The sequence below is a fragment of the Heterodontus francisci genome, chromosome 11, assembly GCF_036365525.1.
Source record: "Heterodontus francisci isolate sHetFra1 chromosome 11, sHetFra1.hap1, whole genome shotgun sequence".
NCBI classification, from domain to species: domain Eukaryota; kingdom Metazoa; phylum Chordata; class Chondrichthyes; order Heterodontiformes; family Heterodontidae; genus Heterodontus; species Heterodontus francisci.
In genome coordinates, this window is record NC_090381.1 from 29,316,930 (window position 1) to 29,344,030 (window position 27,101).

Sequence of the window (27,101 nt, forward strand, 5' to 3'; positions counted from 1 at the left end):
ATCAAGAACAACCCGATTGAGTCAGTCCTCGACTTGAAATCTAAATACCCAGACCGGTTCAATACCATCAGTAGTTTTTACACCTATGAGAGGATGTAATTCCATCAATGGACCCTCCAACACTAGATACAGAAGTCGAATGTGTTACAAGTCGATTTGATTAATTTTGGGCAACACAAATGTCAACAATTCCAATTCCAGGCACTTTGGAAAACCATAATTGAAGGTTGGCCTGATGCACTACAAGAAGTCCAGGAAACCTTCCAACCATTTTGAGCCTACCGAGATGAATTAGAAATGTTCAGAGGTGTTATATTCAAGGGTAGACAGTTTCTAATACCTGAGTCACTCCAAGCAGACATTTTTACACAACTGCAGAAGGCTCACATAGGCATTGAGTGCACTAGACGTCTGGCAAGAGAAACTGTATACTGGCCAGGGATCAGCAGTGATCCGAGAAGACTATGAGAATGTGTGAGACATGTCAGGCACATCAGCCAAGCCAGCACAAGGAGCCATTGATACTTCACAAGATTCCATCACACCCATGGACCAGAATTGCTACAGACCTATTTAGTGTTCATAATTATGATTTTCTACTAGTGATGGACTATTTTCCAAGTTTCCGATAATTCGACAGCTACACAATACGTCGAACGTAGCCATTGCCAGAACACTGAGTGCCATTTTCAGTTTGTTTGGGATGCCACAAGAAATTGTCTGAGACAATGATCCTCAGTACACGGGCAAATCATTCAGAAACATGTGTGAAGTGGGGCATTGATTACATTACCTCATCACCACATTATCCTTAATCAAATGGCCGAGCAGAATGCAATGGTTTGGCCTCAGCTGCTTTCTGTGGTAGCGAATTCCACAGGCTCATCACTCTCTTGGTGAAGAAATTTCTCCTCATCTCAGTCTGAAAGGTTTACCCCATATCCTTAGACTATGACCCCTGGTTCTGGACTCCCCCACCATTGGGAACATCCTTCCTGCATCTACCCTGTCAAGTCCTGTTAGAAATTTATAGGTTTCTCTGAGACCCTCCCTCACTCTTCTGAACTCCAGTGAATATAATCCTAAACGACTCAATCTCTCCTTATTTGTCAGTCCCGCCATCCCAGGAATCAGTCTGGTAAACCTTCGCTGCACTCCCTCGATAGCAAGAACATCCTTCCTCAGATAAGGAGACCAAAACTGCACACAATATTCCAGGTGTGGCCTCACCAAGGCCCTGTATAAGTGCAGCAAGACATCCCTGCTCCTGTACTCGAATCCTCTCGCTATGAAGGCCAACATACCATTTGCCTTTTTTACCGCCTGTTGCATCTGCATGCTTACCTTCAGCGACTGGTGTACGAGAACACCCAGGTCTCGTTGCATATTCCCTTTCTCAGTTTATAACCATTCAGATAATAATCTGCCCTCCTGTTTTTGCTACCAAAGTGGATAACCTTACATTTATCTACATTATACTGCATCTGCCATGCATTAGCCCACTCACTCAACTTGTCCAAATCACCCTGAAGCCTCTCTGCATCCTTCTCATAACTCACCCTCCCACCCAGTTTTGAGTCATCTGCAAATTTGGAGATATTACATTTAGTTCCCTCATCTAAATCATTAATGTATATTGTGAATAGCTGGGGTCCTAGCACCGATCTCTGCAGTACCCCACTAGTCATGCCTGCCATTTGGAAAAAGACCCATTTATCCCTACCCTTTGTTTCCTGAGCGCCAACCAATTTTCTATCCATCGCAATACACTACCCCCAATCACATGCGCTTTAATCTTACATGTTAATCTCTTATGTGGGACTTTGTCGAAAGCCTTCTGAAAGTCCAAATAAACCACATCCACTGGCTCCCCCTCATCAACTCAACTAGTTACATCCTCAAAGAATTCTCGTAGATTTGTCAAGCATGATTTCCCTTTCGTAAATCCATGCTGACTCTGTTCAATTCTACCACTGTTCTCCAAGTGTTCTGCTATAAAATCTTTGACAATGGACTCTGGAATTTTCCCCACTACTGACGTCAGGCTGACTGGTCTATAATTCCCTGCTTTCTCTCCACCTCCCTTTTTAAATAGTGGGGTTACATTAGCTACCCTCCAATCTGTAGGAACTGTTCCAGAGTCCATAGAATCTTGGAAAATGACCACCAATGCATCCACTATTTCTAGGGCCACTTCCTTAAGTACTCTGGGATGCATACCATCAGGCCCTGGGGATTTATCGGCCTTCAATCCTATCAATTTCCCCAACACCATTTCTCCACTAATACTGATTTCTTTCAGTTCCTCTCTCTCACTCAGCCCTGTATTCCCCAACATTTCTGGTATAATATTTGTGTCCTCCTTTGTGAAGACAGAACCAAAGTATGCATTTAGTTGGTCAGCCATTTCTTTATTCCCCATAATAAATTCCCCTGTTTCTGACTGTAAGGGACCTACATTTGTCTTCACCAATCTCTTTCTCTTCGCATACCTATAGAAACTTTTACAGTCAGTTTTTATGTTCCCTGCAAGCTTGCTCTCGTACTCTATTTTCCCCTTCTTAATCAATCCCTTGGTCCTCCTTTGCTGAATTCTAAACTGCTCCCAATCCTCAGGTCTGTTGTTTTTCCTGACAAATTTATTTGCCTCTTCCTTGGATCTAATGCTACTCTAATTTCCCTTGTAAGCCATGGTTTGGCTACCTTTCCCATTTTACTTTTGTGCGAGACAGGGATAAACAATTGTTGCAGTTCATCCATACGCTCTTTAAATGTTTGCCATTGCCTATCCACCATCATCCCTTTAAGTAACGTTTCCCAATCCGTCATTGCCAACTCGCGCCTCATACCTTCGTAGTTTCCTTTACTAAGATTCAGGACCCTTGTCTCAGAATCAACTCTGTCACTCTCCACCTTGATGAAGAATTCTATCAGATTATGGTTGCTCATCCCCAAGGGGTCTCACACCACTTGATTGTCAATTATTCCTCTCTCATTACACAATACCCAGTTTAGGATGGCCTGTTGTCTAGTTGGTTCCTAGATGTATTGGTCCAGAAAACCATCCCATATACACTCCAAGAATTCCTCCTCTATGGTATTGTGACTAACTTGATTTTCCCAATCTATATGCAGATTAAATTCACCCATAATTACAGATATTCCTTTATCACATGCATCTCTAATTTCCTGTTTATTGCCATTCCCAACATCACCACCACAGTTTGGGGGTCTATATACAACCCCCACTAACGTTTTTTGCCCTTTAGTGTTTCTCAGCTCTACCCATACAAATTCCACATTGTCAGAGCTAATATCTTTCCTCACTATTGCGTTAATTTCCTCTTTAACCAGCAATGCAACTCCACCGCCTTTTGCTTTTTGTCTGTCCTTCCTAAATACTGAATATCCCTGGATGTTAATTTCCCATCCCTGGTCACCTTGCAGCCATGTTTCCGCAATCCCGACTATATCATACCCGTTTACATCTATTTAGGCGATTAATTCATCCACTTTATTGTGAATGCTCCATGCATTAAGGCACCAAGCCTTAAGGCTTGTCTTTTTAACATTACTTATCCCCTTCCCACTATTTTTCACTGTGGCCCTGTTTGATTCTGGCCCTTGATTTCTCTGCCTATCAGTTTTCTTATTCCCCTTAATGTCTTTTGTTCGTGTCTTTGATCCCCCCTCCTCTGACTCCTTGCAAAAGTTCCCATCCCCCTGCCATTTTAGTTTAAACCCTCCCCAACCACTCTAGCAAATACTCCCCCGAGGACATCAGTTCCGGTCCTGCCCAGGTGTAACCTATCCAATTTGTATTGGTCCCACCTCCCCCAGAACCGGTCCCAATGCTCCAGGAATCTAAAACCTTCCCCCTCACACCATCTCTTCAGCCACATATTCATCTAATATATCCTGCTATTTCTACTTTGACTAGCACGTGGCACTGGTAGTAATCCTGGGATCACTACCTTTGAGGTCCTACTTTTCAACTTACTTCCTAGATCCCTATATTCTGCTTTTAGGACCTCATCCTTTTTTTTACCTATGTTGTTTGTACCAATGTGTACCACGACCACTGGCTGTTCACCCTCCCCCTTCAGAATGTCCTGTAACTGCTCTGAGACATCCTTGACCCTAGCATCAGGGAGGCAACATACCATCCTGGAGTCTCTTTTGTGGCCACAGAAACACTTATCTATTCCCCTTACAATTGAATCCCCTATAACTATTGCATTCCCACATTTTTTACTCCTCCCCTGTGCAGCAGAGCCAACCCGTGCAATGAATTGGGCTGTTGCTGCTTTCCCCTGATAGGCCATTCCTCCCAACAGTATCCAAAGCAGTATATCTGTTTTGCAAGGGAATAGCCACAGGAGATTCCTGCACTGCCTGCCTAGACCTCTTGCTCTGCCTGGTGGTCGCCCATTCCCCTCCTGCCTGTGGGGTCTGAGCCTGCGGTGTGACCACCTCTCTATACGTGCTATCCACGATACTCTCCACCTCGTGGATGCTCCACAGTGTCCCCAGCTGCCGTTCCAGCTCCGAAACCCAGGCTTCCAGGAGCTGCAGCTGGAGACACTTCCTGCACACATGCTGGTCCTGGGCACTGGAATTGTTCCCGGCTTCCGACATGGAGCATGAGGAGCACACCACAGCTTTGAGCTCTCCTGCCATGACTTAAACCTTTAAATTAAATTAAACCTTCTGGAAGATCTCAAAGTACAATTATATCAGTTACTCTAGGGCCCTTCTTCCCTGGTCCTCGTTACTACAGAACTCCCTAAAAAAAAACTCTACTTACTATATTTGAAATAAACTTTAAACTTTTAAACTTTTCTTACTTGAGATACTTACCCAGCTATTTAGAGCTGTTCCCTCACAGCAGTAACTCACCAACCAATCATCTTGCAGCTCTCCTGTAACATCACTGTTAGCTTTTTTCTTTTCTTTTTCAAAACTTCGGCGCGCTGGAAGAGGTTCGACTGCTCTCCGCTCCCGAAAGTTAAGAGACTGGGCCTCGATCCTCGGGCTCGATTTATATACTCCGCTCTCTGCGTTCTCCCCACAGGTCCACTTCGCTCCCGGAAGGTTATTATTTGTTTCGTTATAAATGTATAACCTCAACTTTAGAAAAAAGGGGGGGTGTTATAGTATGTCTCTAAGAATATGATGTTGTTTGTTACATGACACAGTTGTTGGACTGTGTTAGTTGACCAAGCAAGAAGTGCTATTTAGAGCTCTCCATTAATGTGTATATAAGATTGTAATCTTTGAATAAAGAACTTATAATTTAGTTTGCCTGAGTCCTATCTGAGTAATTGGTGAGTTTGTGTTTGAAGGATAGAAGGAAACACAACAGGTTTCATCCAATTTATTAAGTATTCTGTTTTGCCAATGTGTAAATGTACTGGTCCCGACAATTTTTTTTAGTTACAACATAAATGCAAATTTTTATGCAAAGGGAAATGTTTGGACAAATACCTTTGTACACTTTGCCTTGCTGTATCACATGACCTCTGATGTCATGATATGTAAATAAAGGCTTTTGACGGTAGTCATTTTATGCACCACATGGAACACTCATAACTTAACTGTTGCAGCCTGGAAACATTTTGGTGAATTTGCATCTGCACTCCTTCCAAGGTTAATATATGCAGTGCCCAGAGCTGTACATAGAACTCCAGATGTAGCTTAACCAAAGATTTCTATAGCTGCAGCAAAACTTTTCGACGGAAACCACTCCAGCCAAATGGAAACATCTTAGTTTCGTCATATGGAACACGATTCGAACTTTTACTGAACATTGAACATAACTTTTTTAAAAAGACACAGAGCTGAACGGCTGAAAACATGGCTGCACATTTGCATTCTGAGAGACATTTGCATAGAGAAAGAAGTGAGAAGGTTTCTTTCGATAGTGATGATCAAAAGACATTGAGAACCATTGTCTGTGTAAGAGCCAGCACTACACCCCACCCCCACTGAGTGTGACTGGAGAACTTTTGAAATCAACAAACAAAGAGCTGGTCACATGACTAACCTGCTGGCCATCCTGGGAGCTGTTTGAATTGTGCCCCAAAGAAAGATTTAGTGCAGACTTGAATTGAACTTTAAGAAGAAAGCACCACTCTCTCCCTGTCTCTCTTTCCAGCAAAGTCCCAGGGTTCCACGGAAGCAGCTAAAAACATAATGTTTTAAAATTTAAACCCGGTTATGGCCAAACCAGGAAAGGGGCTGTGGCTTTAACTGCAGCAGTAGTAAGACCCAGAAAACCTACTGCTGCATGTGCAGGAAAATCGAATAGGATCCCGGGAATTACCAGGATTTTGTGTCTGAAGGGAGAGTAACTCCATACCTCTCAAGTGGGGCAAGCAGGCCCATAGTCATTCTCAGGGATACAGGGGCCACAAGATCCCTTTTGCTGGGAAAAGGCCTGACCTTTCCCCCAGAGAGTGCAGTAAATACCAGAATAGTTCTGAATAGTATTGGAGGGCAATGTACGCCTGTACCTTTTTACCAGGTGCACTTGGAGTTTCAGGACCGGTGACCGTAGGGATTGCCTCTAGTTTGCCTGTAGATGGGGTTGACCTGCTCCTAGGTAATGATCTGGTGGGGGCGAAGGTGGTAGCTTCCCCAGTAGTGATAGAGAAACTGAAGAAGGTCAGGGAGACAGGGCAGGTGACGGTCCCCTGCACATTTGCATTCTGAGAGACATTTGCATAGAGAGACAATGGGAGTGCTCCCTGATTCAATTAGTGAGATGAGCTTTGTCAGTAGTGATGATCAAAGGGCATTGAGAGCCATTGCCTGTGTAAGAGCCAGCACTCCACCGTGCCCCCCACCAATAAGTGTGACAAGAGAACTTTTGAAATCAACAAACCTCTCAGACGATTCTGTTTCAAACAAAGAGCTGGTCACATGACTAACCTGCTGGCCAACCTGGGAGCTGTTTGAATTGTGCCCCACTGAAAGACTGCAGTTGAACTTCAAGAAGAAAGCACCGGCTCTCCCTGTTTCTCTCTCCAGCAAGATTCCTGGGACCCACGGTAGCAGCTTAATTATCAAGAAAGAGGACCTCTTCAACCTTCTGGTACCAGAGAAACAAGTTTGAAAGTGTGCACTGGGCCCCAATGAGAACTGCAAGACTTAACTTCAATCAAGGACTTTACATCCAAACAAAAACAGTAACTGATTTCCATCTACTACTCCAAACCCTCCCCCTTTAATTCTTTCTCCTCCTCTGTATCTATTTGTGTGTGTTTATCTCTTATGCATGCTAACATGGTTGTGTTGCATATTTTTAGTAAATTTAATGGAGTTAGAGTGTTAAGGCTAATAAACTTACATCTTTCTTGTTTAAACCTAAGAAAGCCTGTCTGATTGGTTCATTTACAATCACAATTAGAGAGCAGTGAGTAAGACTTACTGAGGTGAAGCTAGAAACACCATGTATTAAAAGTTAAACCTTCTTACAGCCAAACCAGGAAAGGGACCAGAGGGGAGCCTGAGACCCCTTCCTCTGCCGGTCGTAGCAACTTCCTCCCCTTTATATTCCATTAAATTTTTGAATTTTTTTTGTATATGATCACTACATCTTGGTGAACTCTTACTTGGATTTCTGAAGGTTTTTGGACCTCAACTGTTCTCAGCTTTTCAACTTCAGAAAAATACTTGAATCAAATGGGAGGTGTTCAGAAAACAAATAGCTTAATACGGAACTAATATAAACCCTTAAGGTGAAAGAGCTCCACTTACTAAATAAAACAGCAATGGTCAACAAAAAAGGTGAAAGAGAACATAAAACTAAAAGAAAGAGCATATAAAAATGCAAAGAATTGGTAAATCTCGAGGACTAAGAAAGATATAAAGAACAGCAAAGGAGGCAAAAATATAGTCAGAGCTGTAAAAAGCATTGACAAAAAGAAACTTGTGACAATTATCAAGATTAAATAAGTTTTTACAATTATATTGGAAGAAAATGATAGTCAAGGGGAATAAGAACCCTTTAAAAAAAGTTGAAAGATTGCTTTGCATCAGTCTTCACAGTAGGGGAAAGGGATAATACACCTTATATTCCAGGGAAATAATAATGAATCAAGGACTGGAACACATTAAAGTTAACAGAAACAAGAAAACAGTATGAGAAAAAATAATGTCACTAAAGACTGACAATTCTCCAGGATTTTAAACCTATGGTTTTAAAGGACATAAGTGAGGAAATTGCAGATGTTTTAGCCACAATCTTCCAAAGCTCTCTCAATTCAGGAATTGCTCCTTTAGATTTGAACATTGCAAATGTAACTCTATGATTTAAGAAAGGTGTGAGATAGAAACCAGGAAATTATAGACCTGCTAGTCCAACAGTGGGGATATTACATAGGAAATAGGAGCAGGAGTTGTTGCGATGACAGAGACTTGGTTGAGGGAAGGACAGGATTGGCAGCTAAATGTTCCAGGATTTAGAAGCTTCAGGCGGGATAGAGGGGGATGTAAAAGGGGTGGGGGAGTTGCATTACTGGTTAAGGAGAATATCACAGCTGTACTGCGGGAGGACACCTCGGAGGGATCGTGTAGCGAGGCAATATGAGTGGAGCTCAGGAATAGGAAGGGTGCAGTCATGATGTTGGGGGTTTTCTACAGGCCTCCCAACAGCCAGCGGGAGGTAGAGGAGCAGATATGTAGACAGATTTTGGAAAGATGTAAAGGTAACAGGGTTGTGGTGGTGGGTGATTTTAACTTCCCCTATATTGACTGGGACTCACTTAGTGCTAGGGGCTTGGATTGGGCAGAATTTGTAAGGAGCATCCGAGAGGGCTTCTTGAAACAATATGTAGATAGTCCAACTAGGGATGGGGCCATATTGGACCAGGTACTGGGCAATGAGCCTGGCCAGGTGGTCGAAGTTTCAGTAGGTGAGCATTTCGGGAACAGTGACCATAATTCCATAAGTTTTGAGGTACTTGTGGATAAGGATAAGAGTAGTCCTCGGGTGAAGGTGCTAAGTTGGGGGAAGGCTAATTATAAGAATATTAGGCAGGAACTGAAGAATTTAGATTGGGGGCGGCTGTTTGAGGGTAAATCAACATCTGACATGTGGGAATCTTTCAAACGTCAGTTGATTAGAATCCAGGACCGGCATGTTCCTGTGAGGAAGAATGATAAGTTTGGCAAGTTTCAGGAACCTTGGATAACACGGGATATTGTGAGCCTAGTCAAAAAGAAAAAGGAAGCATTCATAAGGGCTGGAAGGCTAGGAACAGACGAATCCCTTGAGGAATATAAAGACTTTAGGAAGGAACTTAAGCAAGGAGTCAGGAGGGCTAAAAGGGGTCATGAAAAGTCTTTGGCAAACAGGATTAAGGAAAATCCCAAGGCTTTTTATATGTATATAAAGAGCAAGAGGGTAACCAGGGAAAGGGTTGGCCCACTCAAGGACAGAGAATGGAATCTATGTGTGGAGCCAGAGGAAATGGGCGAGGTACTAAATGAGTACTTTGCATCAGTATTCGCCAAAGAGAAGGACTTGGTGGATGATGAGCCTAGGGAAGGGAGTGCCGATAGTCTCAGTCATCTCATTATCAAAAAGGAGGAGGTGTTGGGTGTCTTGCAAAGCATTAAGGTAGATAAGTCCCCAGGGCCTGATGGGATCTACCCCAAAATTCTGAGGGAGGCAAGGGAAGAGATTGCTGGGGCCTTGACAGAAATCTTTGCATCCTCATTGGCTACAGGTGAGGTCCCAGAGGGCTGGAGAATAGCCAATGTTGTTCCTTTGTTTAAGAAGGGTAGCAAGGATAATCCAGGAAATTATAGGCCGGTGAGCCTTACATCAGTGGTAGGGAAATGATTAGAGAGAATTCTTCGGGACAGGATCTACTCCCATTTGGAAGCAAACAAATTTATTAGTGAGAGGCAGCATGGTTTTGTGAAGGGGAGGTTGTGTCTCACTAATTTGATTGAGTTTTTTGAGGAAGTGACGAAGATGATTGATGAAGGAAGGGCAGTGGATGTTGTCTATATGGACTTCAGTAAAGCCTTTGACAAGGTCCCTCATGGCAGACTGGTACAAAAGGTGAAGTCACACGGGATCAGAGGTGAGCTGGCAAGATGGATACAGAACTGGGTCTGTCCTAGAAGACAGAGGGTAGCAGTGGAAGGGTGCTTTTCTGAACGGAGGGCTGTGACTAGTGGTGTTCCGCAGGGATCAGTGCTGGGACCTTTGCTGTTTGTAGTATATATAAATGATTTGGAGGAAAATGTAGCTGGTCTGATGAGTAAGTTTGCGGACAACACAAAGGTTGGAGGAGTTGCGGACAGTGATGAGGATTGTCAGAGGACACTGCAAGATATACATTGGTTGGAGACTTGGGCGGAGAAATGGCAGATGGAGTTTAATCTGGACAAATGTGAGGTAATGCATTTTGGAAGGTCCAATGCAGGTGGGAAGTAGACAGTAAATGGCAGAACCCTGAGGAGTATTGACAGGCAGAGAGATCTGGGCGTACAGGTCCACAGGTCACTGAAAGTGGCAATGCAGGGGGATAAGGTAGTCAAGAAGGCATACGGCATGCTTGCCTTCATTGGTCTAGGGGCATAGAGTATAAAAATTGGCACGTCATGCTGCAGCTGTACAGAACTTTAGTTAGGCCACACTTAAAATATTGCATGCAATTCTGATCGTCACACTACCAGAAGGACGTGGAGGCTTTGGAGAGGGTACAGAAGAGGTTTACCAGGATGTTGCCTGGTCTGGAGGGCATTAGCTATGAGGAGAGGTTGGATAAACTCGGATTGTTTTCACTGGAACGACGGAGGTGGAGGGGCGACATGATAGAGGTTTACAAAGTTATGAGCGGCATGGACAGAGTGGATAGTCAGAAGTTTTTTCCCAAGGTGATGGAGTCAGTTACTAGGGGACATAGGTTTAAGGTGAGAGGGGCAAAGTTTAGAGGGGATGTGCGAGGCAAGTTCTTTACAGAGAGGGTGGTGAGTGCCTGGAACTTGCTGCTGGGGGAGGTGGTGGAAGCAGGTACGATAGCGACGTTTAAGAGGCATCTTGACAAATACATGAATAGGATGGGAATAGAGGGATACGGTTCCCGGAAGTGCAGAAGGTTTTAGTTTAGGCAGGCATCAAGATCGGCGCTGGCTTGGAGGGCCGAATGGCCTGTTCCTGTGCTGTACTGTTCTTTGTTCTTTGTTCTTTGAGTAGGCCATTCAGCCCCTCGAGCCTGATTGGAATCTATAAAGACAGAGTGATTGAGTACTTCAAGAAATTTGAGCTGATTCCAGACAGCCAACATGGATTTGTAAAGGGTAGGTCATAACTAACAAACCTAATTGAATTTTTTTGAGGAAGAAACTGAAGTAGTATCAAAAAAGCAGTCGATGGACATTATATGGACTTCCAGAAAGCAGTTGATAGGATTCCACATCAGAGACTGTTAGCCGAATTAAAGCTGACGGAACTGAAGGCAAATTATTCATCTGGTTTGGAGATTGGTTATGCAGCAGAAGACAAAGAGTAGAGATAAGGGATATGTACACAAATTGGAAGGAAATGACTAGTGGTGTCGCTCAAGGATCTGCAAAACAGATGTTAGCCGAACAGGTCTATAATTTCCTGGTTTCTCTGCCTCACCCACCTTATCTGCTAGAAGAAAATGATTTGCCAGCATTTTTGTGACTGTCAATGATATAATAGTTGTATGTATTTTATGAAAATAAATAAGCACTGATTCATTTCAGTATAAGCATCAATAGTAAAGCGATTCATTACTAATAAAATTCTTCATCTGTATATTTCACAGGAGCCTTTGAAGAAACATCCCAACTCCACACCATGGTTCCTGAGTATAAAGCGGGTCTGTTTATTCTCACGTTTACAATTTGTGGTGTGCTGTACAGATTCTGCAACATGGACGCCTATCAGTCTACTAAAAACATCTTCAGAGTATTCCAAATGAAAGATAAATATGACACAAATCTTTCAAACCCAGTCATAAAACCTGGGATTATATTTGTGGAAACAACTGACAAAGTGGAGCCGACACCATTGGCGGTGTGCTCAGTGGAGGCTGCTGCTCGTTTAAACCCAGATAAACCTATCTATTACTTTATGAAAGGATTCAGTGGCAACTTAACACAGTATCCACATCCCCACTATGCTGGTATCCCTTTGCTTTCCTCGATAAGTAACATTGTCCTTCTATCCTTGAAACCCACTGAGCTGTTTGAAGGCACTCCTCTGAATGAGTGGTATCAAAAGGTAACCAATGAACAGAAATAATTTTAATGAGTAAAATAGTTCTAATGAATAAATTAGTTGTAACTTTCTTCATAAAAATGTCAGATACTATATCATATAAATATGGTTTATAATGAACACAGGAACAAGAGTTTGTTATTTAGCCCCTCAAGTCTGTTCATCATTCAGTGATATCATGACTGATCTATTACGACCTTATTCCTTGAGTCATAAAAAAAGGTGATACAACCAAAGCAAAGTTAAAGATTGTGTTAGATCAAAGGAAGAGGCTTATAAAGTTGCCAAAAAAATTAGTAATCCTGAGGATTGGTAGCATTTTAGAATACAGCAAAGAAGGACCAAGAAACTGATAAAGAAAGAGAAAACATAATATGAATGTAAAGTAGTGAGAAACATGAAAATGGACTGTAAAAGCTTCTATAGGTATGTAAAAAGAAAAAGATTAGCAAAGGCAAATGTGGACCATTACAGGCAGAGACAGGGGAATTTATAATGGGGAATAAGGAAGTGGCAGACAAACTAAACAAATACTTTGTGTCTGTCTTCACAGAGGAAGATATAAAAACCTCCCAGAAATACTAAAGAACCAAGGGACTAGCGAGAATGAGGAAAGAAATTAGTATCAGTAAAAAGTAGTACTGGAGAAATTAATGGGACTGAAAGTTAATAAATCCCCTGGACCTGATGATCTACATCCAAATGTATACCCACTATTTAAGCAAGGAGCAAGAGAGAAAATGGGGAACTAAAAACCTGTTAGCCTGACATCAGTAGTAGGGAAAGTGCTAGAATATATTATAAAGGATGTTATAACTGGACACTTAGAAAATAATGGTAGGATTGGGCACAGTCATCATGGATTTATGAAAGAGAAATCATGTTTGACAAACTGATTGGAATTTTTGAAGATGTAACTATCAGAATAAATAAGGGAGAACCAGTGGATGTGGTGTATTTGGATTTTCATAAGACTTTCAATAAGGTCCCACACTGGAGGTAAATAAGCAAAATTAGAACAGATGGGACGAGGGGTACCATACTGGCGTTGAGAACTGGTTAACTAACAGAAAACAGAGAGTAGGAATAAACAGGTCATTCTCAGGTTGGCAGGCTGTGACGAGTGGGGTCCGCAAGGATCAGTGCTTGGGCCCCAGCTATTCACTATCTATCAATGATTTGGATGAGGAGACCAAATGTAATATTTCCAAGTTTGCTGATGACACAAAACTAGGTGGGAATGTGAGTTTGAGGAGGGTGAAAATAGGCTTCAAGGGGATTTAGACAGGCTAAGTGAATGGGCATGAAGATGGCAGATGGCAGATGGAATATAATATATCGTGGCGCAGGGGCGGCACAGTGGCGCAGTGGTTAGCACTGCAGCCTCACAGCTCCAGGGACCCGGGTTCGATTCTGGGTACTGCCTGTGTGGAGTTTGCAAGTTCTCCCTGTGACCGCGTGGGTTTTTGCCGGGTGCTCCAGTTTCCTCCCACAGCCAAAAACTTGCAGGTGATAGGTAAATTGGCCATTGTAAATTGCCCCTAGTGTAGGCAGGTGGTAGGGAATATGGGATTACTGTAGGGTTAGTATAAATGGGTGGTTCTTGGTCGGCACAGACTCGGTGGGCCAAAGGGCCTGTTTCAGTGCTGTATCTCTAAATAAATAAATAATGTGGAAAAATGTCAAGGAAAAACAGAAATGCCGAGCATTTCTTAAATGGTGAGAGGTTGGGAAGTGTTGATGTCCAAATGGACATGGGTGTCCTTGTTCATAAGTCACTGAAAGCTAATATGCAGGTGCAGCAAGCAATTAGGAAGGCAAACGGTATGTTGGCCTTTATTGGAAGATGATTTGAGTACAGGAGCAGAGGTCTTGCTGCAATTGTACAGTCTTGGTGAGACTGCACTTGGAGTATCGTGTACAGTTTTGGTCTCCTTACCTAAGGAAGGATATACTTGCCAAAGAGGGAGTGCAACGAAGGTGCACCACACAGATTCCTGGGATGGCGGGATTTTCCTGTGAGCAGAAATTGAGGAGACTGGGCCAGTATTCTGACTGAGGTGATTCATTGAAGCATAAATTTTTTTTACAGGGCTCCATAGGTTGGTGCAGGAAGGGTTGTTTACCCTGGGGGGGGGGGGGGGGGGGGGTTGGGGGTGGAGTCTAGAACCAGGGGTCATAGTCTCACAATAAGATGTAGGACATTTAGGACTGAGATGAGGAGGAACTTTGCACTCACAGGGTGGTGACTCTTTGGAATTCTCTACCCCAGAGATCTGTGCAGGCTCAGTCATTGAGTATGATGAAGACAGAGATTGCTAGATTTCTAGATGTTAAAGATTTCAAGGGATATGGAGATAGTGCAGGAAATATTCCGTTGAGATCGAACATCAACCATGTTCTAGTTGAATGGCGGAGCAGGCTTGAGGGGCTGAATGGCCTGCTCCTGCTCCTATTCCCTATGTTCCTATGCTCCTATGTTCCATATACCCCAACTTTGCTCCACATCGCTAAATATCTTTGGTTAACAAAAATCTAACCAGCTCAGATTTTAAATTTCCAATAATTCTAGCACCAAATGCTGTTTGTGGAAGAGAGTTGGCGGCACAGTGGCGCAGTGGTTAGCACCGCAGCCTCACAACTCCAGTGACCCGGGTTCAATTCTGGGTTGCTGCCTGTGTGGAGTTTGCAAGTTCTCCCTGTGTCTGCTTGGGTTTCCTCCGGGTGCTCTGGTTTCCTCCCACATCCCAAAGACTTGCAGGTTGTTAGGTAAATTGGCCATTATAAATTGCCCCTAGTAGAGGTAGGTGGTAGGGAAATGTGGGGATGTGGTCGGAATATGGAATTAGCGTAGGATTAGTATAAATGGGTGGTTGATGGTCGGCACAGACTCGGTGGGCCGAAGGGCCTGTTTCAGTGCTGTATCTCTAAAAGAAAAAAAAAGTAAAAGTTCCAAACTTCTACCAGTCTTTGTGTGTAGATGTGTTTCCTAATTTCACTCTTAAAAGGTCTGGCTCTAATTTTTAGACGATACCCCTAGTCTCCCCTAGCTTTAGAAACAGTTTCTCTCTATCTGCCCTATCTGTTCCCCTGATTATCTTGAAAACGTCAATCAAATCACCACTTAACTTTCTAAATTCCAAGGAATACAATACTTGTTTATGTAACCTTTGCTGTCTGTTTAAGGATCTATGTACCTGGACCACTATTCCCTTTTGACCTCTACTGTTTCTAACTTCTGTAATTTAGAAATTAGTCTGCTTTGTCCTTAGATCCATAGTGGATGACCTCACCTTTGTCCACGTTGAAATCCATTTGTCCCAGTTTTGCTGATTCGCTTAATCAATTAATATCTCTTTGTAATTTTATTCTTCCATCTACACTGCTTAAAATATCACCTATCTTTGTGGCATCAGCAAATTTTAATATGTGGGTCTCGATCCCATCATCTAAGTTGATAATAAATATGGCAGATAATTGAGGTCCCTACACAAATCATTGCGGTACACTACTGGTCACATCCTGCCGATTAGAATATCTGCACATTATTCCTACTCTGTATCTTGGCACTCAACCAATTTCCTAACCTGGTTAATAATTTGCCTTCAAATCCATGTGTTTCAACTTTAGCTATCAGTCTCTTATGACAGATCAAATGCCTTCTTGAAGTCCATATAAATAATATGCATAGCCATTCACCTGTCCATACTTCAGTCACCTTTTTGAAAAATTCAATCAGGCTTATCAGGCATAACCTATCCTTTACAAATCCATACTGGCTGTCTTTGCTGTAAATTTTGAAGGTGTTCAGTCGCTCTGTCCTAAATTATAGACTCTCATAATTTCCCGACAGCAGATTTTAGGCTAACTAGCCTGTATTCGTGTGGACTGACATGACCCCAAGCTTCCAATTGCCTGTCATTTTAATTCTTCACCTTGCTCTCACGCTGACCTCTCGGCCTAATACAATGTTCCAATGAAGCTCAATGCAAGCTCGAGGCACAGCCCCTCATCTTTCAATTTGCCACTTTAGAGCCTTCTGGATTCAACATTGAGTTCAACAATTTCAGGCCATAATTTCTGCACCCCCCCCCCCATCCCACCCACCCCATCACCACCCCCCCTCCCCACCCCCATTTTTTTCCCTTTCTTTTGTGTGTTTCGGTCTTACTTTTGTTTTTGTCTTGTTTTTGCTTTCAGATGGCAGCTTTTCATAATTTTGCCATTCACACCTCCACTAGACACATCTTTTGTTTCTTTACTTGTCCCATTACTACCCCTTTAGCTCTGCATCAGCAACTCTTTTTGTCATTTAATGTCTCCTGGCTTCCTCCTTGTCACAGACCTTCCCTTTTGTTCTTTTTCCAACATTCCCCATTTCACCTGCTTAAAACCAATACAGTTCTAAATTTTCCCAGTTCTGATGAAAGGTTATTGACCTGAAACGTTAACTCTGTTTCTCTCTCCACAGGTGTTGCCAGGCATGCTATATATTTCCGGCATTTTCTGTTTTATTTCAGATTTCCAGCAATCGCTTTGGTCCTTTTCATATTCCCTTTTCGTAGCTCTTACTATCTCTTTTGTCACCCTTTCCTATTCTTTGTATCTCTCCCATTTGCCAAGATCTGTGCTATTTTTGCAATGTTGTATGCTTTTTCTTTCAGTTTTATGATATCTCTTAACTCTTTGGTTGCCCATAGATGTCTTGCTTGGCAAGTGGAACTCTTGACCCTTAGACAAACTGATTCTGTATCACATTAAATTCATTTTTCAGCACATCCCACTGCTCTATTTTTTCCCCATTAATAGATTTTCCCAGTTTACCATGTAGAGTCTCTGTTTCATCCCATTGAAGTCATCCTTATTTAAATATAGAATCTTAGTAACTATTTCGCCTTTCTCCCTTTCAAACACTACAGGCAGAATTTTCCATTTTGTATTGGAAACCCGATGCCCATGTCAAATGCGGGTCCCAAACCCACACCGTGTCAGGAGAAGTAACCCGGCATCGATTTTTGCTGGATTAGCCAATCAGTGGCCAGAGAGCCCGCTCGCTATCCAATTAAGGATGATGGCGGTCTCACGAGGCTGGAGGGCCAATAGGTAGCCCCCCCAGGGATGACATACAGCAGACACACCATCCAAGGTGGGAGCTGCCAATGCCTGCAGAGAGAGAGAGAGGGAGAGAGAGAGGGTGCCTCACAATGGAGGCGCCTTCTCAAGAACAGGTGATAAAATGTAATTTAAAAGAGGCCACAGCTGCCTGGCCATGATCGTGGAGGGACAACCCTTCCATGGCCAGCAGCTGCAGCTGTAACCTGACAGTCAGGATGGGTGCAGAGGGCTCCCTATTGGGATGAAACTTGCTCCTCCCCACACGTTTTATGTCATCACATGTTTCGGCTGCTGTGTGGTGCCTGCCTGCCAACTGGAAAATCCCAGTCGGGGCCTTAATCACCTCAATTGCCTACCCACCGCTTGCAGGTGAGTAGCCATTCTGCCCTGACCCAGCCTTCTTGAACATGGCTAGAGGGCAGGATGGTGTCGGCAAACCAGCACACCGGCCAGCGTCGGGAAACTACTCACCCACCCGCATCAGTTTCATATCTGTGCCAAAATCCTACCCTACGTTGAGCTCAATCATATTACGATTACTATTAGATAAATGTTAGGCTGATAACTAAACCTGGCTCATTATTCATTACTAAATCTAATATAGCCTGCCCCCTTAATGGCTCTAGGACATATTGTTGCAGAAAACGATCCTAAACACACTCAAGAAATTGACCTCCTTTCTGTCATGTGCTAGTCTGCTTATCCCAATCTACATGAAAATTAAAATTCCTCATTAGAACCACTCTATTTTTGCCACATTCTTGCCAATTCTCTGCATTTATACATTCTACCACTTTGCAACTACTACCTAGTTTTAAGTCATTTTTCTATTTCTTAATTCTCCCCATAAGCTCTCCACTGCTTGCTTTCCTCTTGTTATATCCTCACTTATCATTGAAGTGATTTCATCCTTAATCACTAAGGCTGCTCATCCCCCTCTACCATTTTCCCTATTTTTCCCGTAGTCTAATAACCTGATATATTTAGCTCCCAGTCCTGATCATCTTGCAGCCATGTCTCTGTAATAGCTATCATGTCATACACTCCAAGTTGAAATTGTGCCTGCAATTCTTTCCATTTGTTCTTTATACTCTGGCATTTGTACCAAGGACACTTATTTGGGCCACACACTCTAATCCATCCATACATAAAGGAGAGTTTCTGACTGCCACTCTATTCTCCTCCCTTTTGTTTGCTATCAAAATTTATTTATACTACCTTTTCCACGTGAGCCCTTTCCCACCACCTCTACCCATGAGATACTCTGATTTTATGTAAGTGGGAAACAAAAATATGCCAACACATGAAAATTCAAGTGCTCTAGTCTTCAGTAAAATTCTGTGTCATTTGAAGTGTCTCCAGCTGCAGTCAGGAGTCATTTCTTTTTACCGTAGCGTTGGTAGGATATGGGAAATGATGTGTTCATGTGTAGGGAGATTTTCTGTACCAGTTAATTTTTCTGTTACCAGTTTTAAAGCCGAAAATTCCTCTGATTTGCTCTGATTTGATGTAATATGGGCTGCTAAGTAGAAAACAAAAATGTGTCAATATGGGAAACGTCAAGTCTTCTAGTTGGTTGAAGTCTCAGTTTCACAAATGGGATGAATCTAAATTTAAAAGTAAAACAGAGCTTGCTGAGAACTCTCCACAGGTCAGGCAGCTGTTATGGAGAAAAGAAGAATGTCAGTTTTTCAGGTATAATGTTTGTGGAAGCTGGAAGATGTAACAGGAAAACAGCTGATGAGAAAGAACAAAAGCAAAGGAAAAGGGGTGGGGGATGGACCATCTACAGAAAATCAAAAAGGATGATCTATAAAGATGAGAACATAAACTTAAAATTACAGCAGTCCATTTAGGAGAGAAATCAGGAAGTACTTTTCTTACCACATTTTCACTCCCATCTTGACCTATTTACAAGTGCAAACATGGTGGAAGCACACACAATATCAGAGAGCAGAACTTATATACCTGCTGTCATTACGCCCACCATTATTTTGATTGGGGCATTTAGATAAACAACCAAACCTTCCACTGAAAACAGGTGGGAGCCTCAATGTAAATGCAAATCCTAGTCCTATGTATCAATTAGACCCTAATGCAATTTCCAAGTACCAGTGGGCAGACCACACGCTGCATGTGCTTCACACACAAACATTTACACAAACTGGACAATACAAATTAGTCTTTGCTCAGAGTAACAGAGGTTGTGTGACTTGGAAAATGTGATGAAGTGGTTAGTGGTCTAAATGAGTGAAGTCGTATTACCACACCTCCCACTGCTGTCACAGGTAATAACAAAAGTAACAAGCATGAGAACAACTAACATGGAAAAGTCCATAGGAAGGGTATACAGGTGACAGAAAATTCTGATTTTAATTACATATAGAGGTATAATAATTAATCTCCAACTCACAAACAAACCTAAAAAAAATCTCATTAGTTTAATGGTTTCTGTGCTTATCTCTCACTGTCTTAGATTTTTTCTGTTCGTACCACTGCCATTTCTGTTCCATTCTTTCTCTCCTTGTGAATAAGCTTTTGGAAAGACTGAAAGGATATCTGAACCCATTAGTAACCAAGGCTGAAAGGGCAAGTAGTATGAAGTGACAGACCAAAGTGAAGGGAAGGGGAAATTTAGGTGTAGGCATGAGTTTGCAGAGAAGGGTTAAAGTAGCCCAGTCCCTAACTGCCTTTTGATGCCTGCTGAAGTCAAGCTGGCACTGTGAGGAAGGTTGCACCAATGCCACTCCACAGCATCACATTGCACATGACTGCATGGAGGCGCAGCCAAGTTTCAGACAACAGTTGCCTGTTAATATGCCTGCAGATTTGCAAGTGCTCCACAACATATCTACAGGTGTCCTTACAGCAGATGATATAAAATGGCATTTGCCTTTCTGCTCAGCTACACCCTAAGAATACTGGTCCTCATATCATTTCCAGGTAGGTTTACCAGGCCCCACAGATATAGGTAAGAGCATAAGAACTTAAGATATGGGAGCTGGAGTTGGCCATTCGGCCCCTCGAGCCTGCTCCACCATTCAATAAGATCATGGTAGTTCTGATTGTGGTTTCAACTCCACTTTCCTGCCTGCCCTTCATAACCCTTTACCCCCTTGTAGATCAAAAATCTGTCCAACTCAGCCTTGAATATATTCAACTCCACCTCCACTGCTCTATGGGGAAGAGAATTCCAAAGGTGAACAACCCTCTGAGAGAAGAAATTCCTCCTCATTTCTATCTTAAATGGGAGACCCCTTATTTTTAAACTGTGGCCCCTAGTGCTGGATTCCCTCACAAGGGGAAACATCCTCTCAGCATCTATTCTGTCAAGGCCCCTCATAAACTTATATGTTTCAATAACATCACCTCTCATTCTTCTAATCTTCAGTGAGTATAGGCCTAACCTGCTCAACCTTTCCTCATAAGATAACGCCTTCATCCCAAGAATCAACCTGGTGAACCTTTTCTGAACTGCTTCAAATGCAAGTATATCCCTCCTTAAATAAGGAGACCAAAACTGTTTACAGCACTCTCCAGTGGTCTCACCAATGCTCCGTAAAAATGGCGCAAGACTTCCCTACTTTTATACAATTTAAGCCAACATTCCATTTGTCTTCCTAATTAAAGTTCCTAATTAGTTGCTGACATCTTGACAGGTACAGACAAATAGAAAACACTGACACTCGATCACCATGGCATGGCTTCTTTCATGCAGTACAATATAAAGCATGACATGTTGTGATTAGAATGCTTCTGATGAGCCTTCCAATGTAACTCTTTAGCATAAAGGACCACCAGAAATGCAACATCTGCCAACATGAGGTAATATCACCCGTCTCTGTAAATGAGGGTTTCACCTTATACATTCTTCATTCCTCACTGTCTAAACATGGATGTCTCTGGGCTCAGGAGCATAAGATTGAGTGAGGGTGCATACTGCAATTTGCTGGCATTGCTAGATGCTGAGGCAGCCATAAGGGAATCACAGAATCACAGAATTGTTACAGTGCAGAAGGAGGCCATTCGGCCCATCGTGTCTGCACCAGCTCTCCAAAAGAGCAATTCACTCAGTTCCATTCCCCCAGCCTTCTCCCCGTAACCCTGTACGTTCTTCCTTTTCACATAACTGTTGAATTCCCTTTTGAATGCTTCAATTGAACCTGCCTCCACCACGTTCTCAGGCAGCGCATTCCAGACCATAAAAAAGTTTTCCTCATGGCATTTTTGCGTCTCTTACCAAATACTTTGAATCTGTGCCCTCTCGTTCTCGGTCCTTTTACGAGTGGGAACAGTTTCTTCCTTCTATTCTGTCCAGACCCCACATGATTTTGAATAACTCTCTCAAATTACCTCTCAGCCTTCTCTTCTCCAAGGAAAACAGTCCTAATTTCTCCAATCTATCTTCATAACTGAAGTTCCTCATCCCTGGAACCATTCTAGTGAATCTAAGGGGTGATGTGATGTCTCCTGATCATTGCTGGTAAGCAATAAAAGCGTACTTTAATAGTGTCTGAGTGGAAGCACTTGGAGGAAGCACTGACAGCGGCAAGGGCACAGAATGTACTCTGGGTGGGGGACTTCAATGTCCATCAGCAAGAGTGGCTCGGCAGCACAACTACTGACTGAGCTGGACGAGTCCTAAAGGACATATCTGCTAGACTGGGTATGCGGCAGGTGGTGAGGAAACCCACAAGAGGGGAAAACATACTTGACCTCGTCCTCACTAATCTGCCTGCCACAGATGCATCTGTCCATGACAGTATTGGTAGGAGTGACCACCGCACAGTCCTTGTGGAGACGAAGTCCCACCTTCACATTGAGGATACCCTCCTTCATGTTGTGTGGCACTACGACCATGCTAAATGGGATAGATTTCAAACAGATCTAGCAATGCAGAACTGGGCATCCACGAGGCGCTGTGGGCCATCAGCAGCAGCAGAATTGTACTCAACCTCAATCTGTAGCTTGGCATATCCCCCACTCTACCATTACCGTCAAGCCAGGAGACCAACCCTGGTTCAATGAAGAGTGCAGGAGGGCATGCCAGGAGCAGCACCAGGGGGGCATACCTCAAAATGAGGTGTCAGCCTGGTGAAGCTACAACACAGGACTATCGACGTGCCAAACTGCGTAAGCAGCATGTGATAGACAGAGCTAAGCGATCCCATAACCAACGGATCAGATCTAAGCTCTGCAGTCCTGCCACATCCAGCCGTGAATGGTGGTGGATAATTAAACAACTAACTGGAGGAGGTGGCTCCACAAATATCCCCATCCTCAATGATGGGGGAGCCCAGCACATCAGTGCAAAAGATAAGGCTGAAGCATTTGCAACAACCTTCAGTCAGAAGTGCCGAATTGATGATCCATCTCGGCCTCCTCCTGAAGACCCCAGCATCACAAATGCCAGACTTCAGCCAATTCGATTCACTCTGTGTGATATCAAGAAACGACTGAAGGCACTGGATACTGCAAAGGCTTTGGGCCCTGACAACATTCCGGCAATAGTACTGAAGACTTATGCTCCAGAATTTGCCGTGCCCCTAGCCAAACTGTTCCAGTACAGCTACAACACTGGCAGCTACCCTGCAATGTGGAAAATTGCCAAGGTATGTCTTATACACAAAAAGCAGGACAAGTCCAAACCGGCAAATTATAGCCCCATCAGCCTACTCTCAATCATCAGTAAAATGATGGAAGGTGTCATCAACAGTGCTATTAAGCGGCACTTGCTTAGCAATAATCTGCTCAGTGACGCTCAGTTTGGGTTCTGCCAGGGCCACTCAGCTCCTGACCTCATTACAGCCTTGGTTCAAACATGGACAAAACAGCTGAACTCAAGAGGTGAGGTGAGAGTGACTGCCCTTGACATCAAGGCAGCATTTGACCGAGTATGGCATCAAGGAGCCCTAGCAAAACTGAGGTCAATGGGAACCAGGGGGAAAACCCTCCACTGGCTGGAGTCATACCTAGCACAAAGGAAGATGGTTGTGGTTGTTGGAGGTCAATCATCTCAGCTTCAGGACATCACTGCAAAGTTCCTCAGGGTAGTGTCCTAGGCCCAACCATCTTCAGCTGCTTCACCAATGACCTTCCTTCAATCATAAGGTCAGAAGTTGGGATGTTCGTGGATGATTGCACAATGTTCAGCACCATTCGTGGCTCCTCAGATACTGAAGCAGTCCATGTGGAAATGCAGCAAGACCTGGACAATATCCAGGCTTGGGCTGATAAGTGGCAGGTAACATTCGCGCCACACAAGTGCCAGGCAATGACCATCTACAACAAGAGAGAATCTAACCATCTCCCCTTGACAGTCAATGGCATTACCATCGCTGAATCCCCCACTATGAACATCCTAGGGGCTACCATTGACCAGAAACTGAACTGGAGTAGCCATATAAATACCATGGCTACAAGCGCAGGTCAGAGGCTAAGAATCCTGCAGCGAGTAACTCACCACCTGACTCCCCAAAGCCTGTCCACCATCTACAAGGCACAAGTCAGGAGTGTGATGGAATACTTTCCACTTGCCTGGATGGGTGCAGCTCCAACAACACTCAAGAAGCTCGACACCATCCAGGACTAAGCAGCCCACCTGATTGGCACCCCAGCTACAAACATTCACTCCCTCCACTACCGACGCACAGCGGCAGCAGTGTGTATCATCTACAAGAAGCACTGCAGCAATGCACCAAGGTTCCTTCGACAGCACCTTCCAAACCCGCAACCTCTACCAACTAGAAGGACAAGGGCAGCAAATGCATGGGAACACCACCACCTGCAAGTTCCCCTCCAAGTTACACACCATCCTGACTTGGAACTATATCACCATTCCTTCACTGTCACTGGGTCAAAATCCTGGAACTCCCTTCCTAACAGCACTGTGGGTGTATCTACCCCACATGGACTGCAGCGGTTCAAGAAGGCAGTTCACCACCACCTTCTCAAGGGCAATTAGGGATGGGCAATAAATGCCGGCCTAGCCCACATCCCATGAATGAATAAAAAAAAGTTCCAGCAAGCAGCAGACTTACTTAATAGAGTTTTGCTGACTCCATTTACTTTGTCTGACCCAGTTCTTTGCTGTGCACCATATCTGGAGGAAAAAAAGAGGAAGAGAGATTAGGATTATTTCTCAAGGAGCGAATTTCAGTTAAAGGTATGGTGCATGGTATTATGATATGGTCTATTGATAATTAATAAAGGGACAATAAAAGGGAAGCAGAATCACTTCAGCTGGCACATGTCCTCCTATTTCTCCATTTCCAGCATCATCTCAATGGCCAAGTTCTTTCTTTCTAGACTTCCTCACAAACAATTTTTATACTATATATTGTGCCATGTAGTGGAAGGGTACAGGTTCATGCCCATAGTTTTGCAGAGAGTGACCATTGGGGAAGCAAACCAATTCAAACACTCTCTTGTGGCTTTATTTAAAGAGTAGCTTTGGATGATACCAGGAGCTCCTGCAAATTGGGGTGCTTGACTGAGAATTGTCTTTAGCTTATGGAGGAGCCACAAAGACTGGAGAAGAAATAAGTTTAAATCTGCTGAAAATGAGCATTATAGATTACATTTTACTCTGTCTTTTATACCACAGGTAAATCCCGATTTGGAAAGATATTGGACCCATGTACTTGCTGATGGCTGCAGGTTAGCTCTGCTATGGAAATATGGTGGCATCTACCTGGATACTGATATTATATCAATGAAGCCTTTGCCATTCGTGAATTTTACCTGTTTACAGGGAGAAGGCATTTTCAATAATGCAGCGTTGGGATTTCATGACATCCACCACAATTTTCTGCTGGACTGCATGGAAGATTTTGTGGCCAATTATATTGGACATGTCTGGGGTTATCAAGGTCCTCAACTGATTACCCGTGTTCTGAAGCGATGGTGCAAGTCTAATAACCCAGCTGACTTCACTGGAAAAGGATGCGATGGGATCTCCTTATGGGTAACAAGGCGATTCTATCCAATCTTATATTCAAGCTGGGAAAGCTACTATGTTCCCTGGAAAAAGGAGAATATAGAGAGCTTCTTCTCAGGTACATATGGAGCACATGTCTGGAACTATATGAATTCCAGCATGAAAAGAAAAATAATTGCTGGAAGCAGATCATTGCTGGAGTATTTTTTTCAGCTGTATTGTCCAACTACATACAGAAATTTAATTATATCTAGAAATAGTTCAGTGTCACTTAGGACCTGAGATTTTGGGAACTAGTGAGGACAGATTGTCCAAAATTGGGTGTAATTTGGAACAGAACCTGTAAATTCTTCCATTAACACCTTCATTAGGCTCAACAGAACTCTGACCAGTTGAGAGCTGAACTGAGTTCTGTTGTAAATGCTACATGATACGAAATAAACAATCTTATTTGAATTCAAGCTCAGTAAGCACAATGAAAACTTTGTAACAGCCCCAACAACCAATTTTATCTGCCGCGCCTGTGGAAGAGTCTGTCACTCTAGAATTAGCCTTTATAGCCACTCCAGGCACTGCTTCACAAACCACTGACCACCTCTAGGTGCTTGCCCATTGTCTGTCAAGACAAGGAGGCCAAAGAAGAAGAAGAATCTATAAGCCTTTCACTATAGTACATGGTTTTCTGCTCTTAAAATCAGGATACACTCAGCTTCACTTTATATTGGCATAAGAAGGCCAATGCTTTCCATAGATCTGCTATCTTCTTCCACATTCGCATCAAATTCCTCTGGCGTGACACAGAATAATCACTCGTCAGCTATGTCCTGCCAAACTTTTAACTGTCTCTACTCATAGATTTTTGGATTTTTTCAGAGTCCGTGTCAATAGTCATTCCCATAAGTGGACTTCACATCCTATAATATTTGGAGTGCACCTTCTTTGCTCAATATTTAGATAACTCATAACCTAGGGATCATACCAGAGCACTCTTATTCTGTATGCCTGCTATGAGAATATATCACGTGTATTCTGCTCTGCTTGTCGATGATGGACTGGTGTTAAAAGCCAGAGATATCATTTGAATCACAGTATTACCATCAAAATCATACAGATGGCAGGACCTTCTATCCTATAATGTGTAATATCTAACTAAAGCTGAAACACAAATCAAACTAATGCAATTCTCAGCTTCAGAAAGATGCACCCTTCAAAATTTTAACAGTGCCATTTTGAAGCTTCTTGGGCATAGCTGTGAAACCAGACCAAAGCGTTGATGAAATTTTTGATGGATGTGATTAATGACACTTTTAGTCATTCTGGGGAAATTAGGATCTCTGATGAAGGAGCCACTGATAGAAGAAACTACCAAGCTCAGAGAAATATTCAGAAAATATGTGAAGTCTAAAGAAAATAATATCAATGATGGTATGGTACACTGGGAAATGGGTGTTACTTTGAATAAATTTTGTAATGGGCTCAACCATTGATTAATAGCATTTTCAAGACTTTTGAAGGAACAAGAGGTTTGTGATCATTACTTTATGGAGTATTGGGGTAGATTTTAACATATCGCCAGGCTGTAAACTGGATCAGCCACCCATTAATACACACTACTTGATTTTCCACTCAATGAAGTCAAAAAGTTTGACATTTAACACATTCCTTCTTGAACTTTTCAGAAGTAACAAATAAAAAAGTCTTTCTTGATACCTTTGGCAATCATCATCATTTCTTAATATCTCATTAGTCAAGAGTTGAATGGTGTCACACAAATGCTGC

At 43.0% G+C, this 27,101-nt stretch overlaps 1 protein-coding gene across 5 annotated transcripts in view; it reads left to right on the forward strand.

The window, feature by feature from the left end:
- The window catches only part of LOC137374829 (alpha-1,4-N-acetylglucosaminyltransferase-like), a 51,427-nt gene extending 24,743 nt beyond the window's left edge, over positions 1-26,684 (forward strand). For all 5 annotated transcript variants that reach the window (XM_068041367.1, XM_068041363.1, XM_068041362.1 and 2 more), the window contains 2 exons: positions 11,814-12,271; positions 24,990-26,684. In XM_068041367.1, the coding sequence (XP_067897468.1) occupies positions 11,846-12,271; positions 24,990-25,604 (1,041 nt within the window). In that variant the 5' untranslated portion in view covers positions 11,814-11,845 and the 3' untranslated portion in view covers positions 25,605-26,684. The remainder of the gene's footprint in view (positions 1-11,813; positions 12,272-24,989) is intronic.
- The last annotated feature ends 417 nt before the right edge of the window (positions 26,685-27,101 follow it).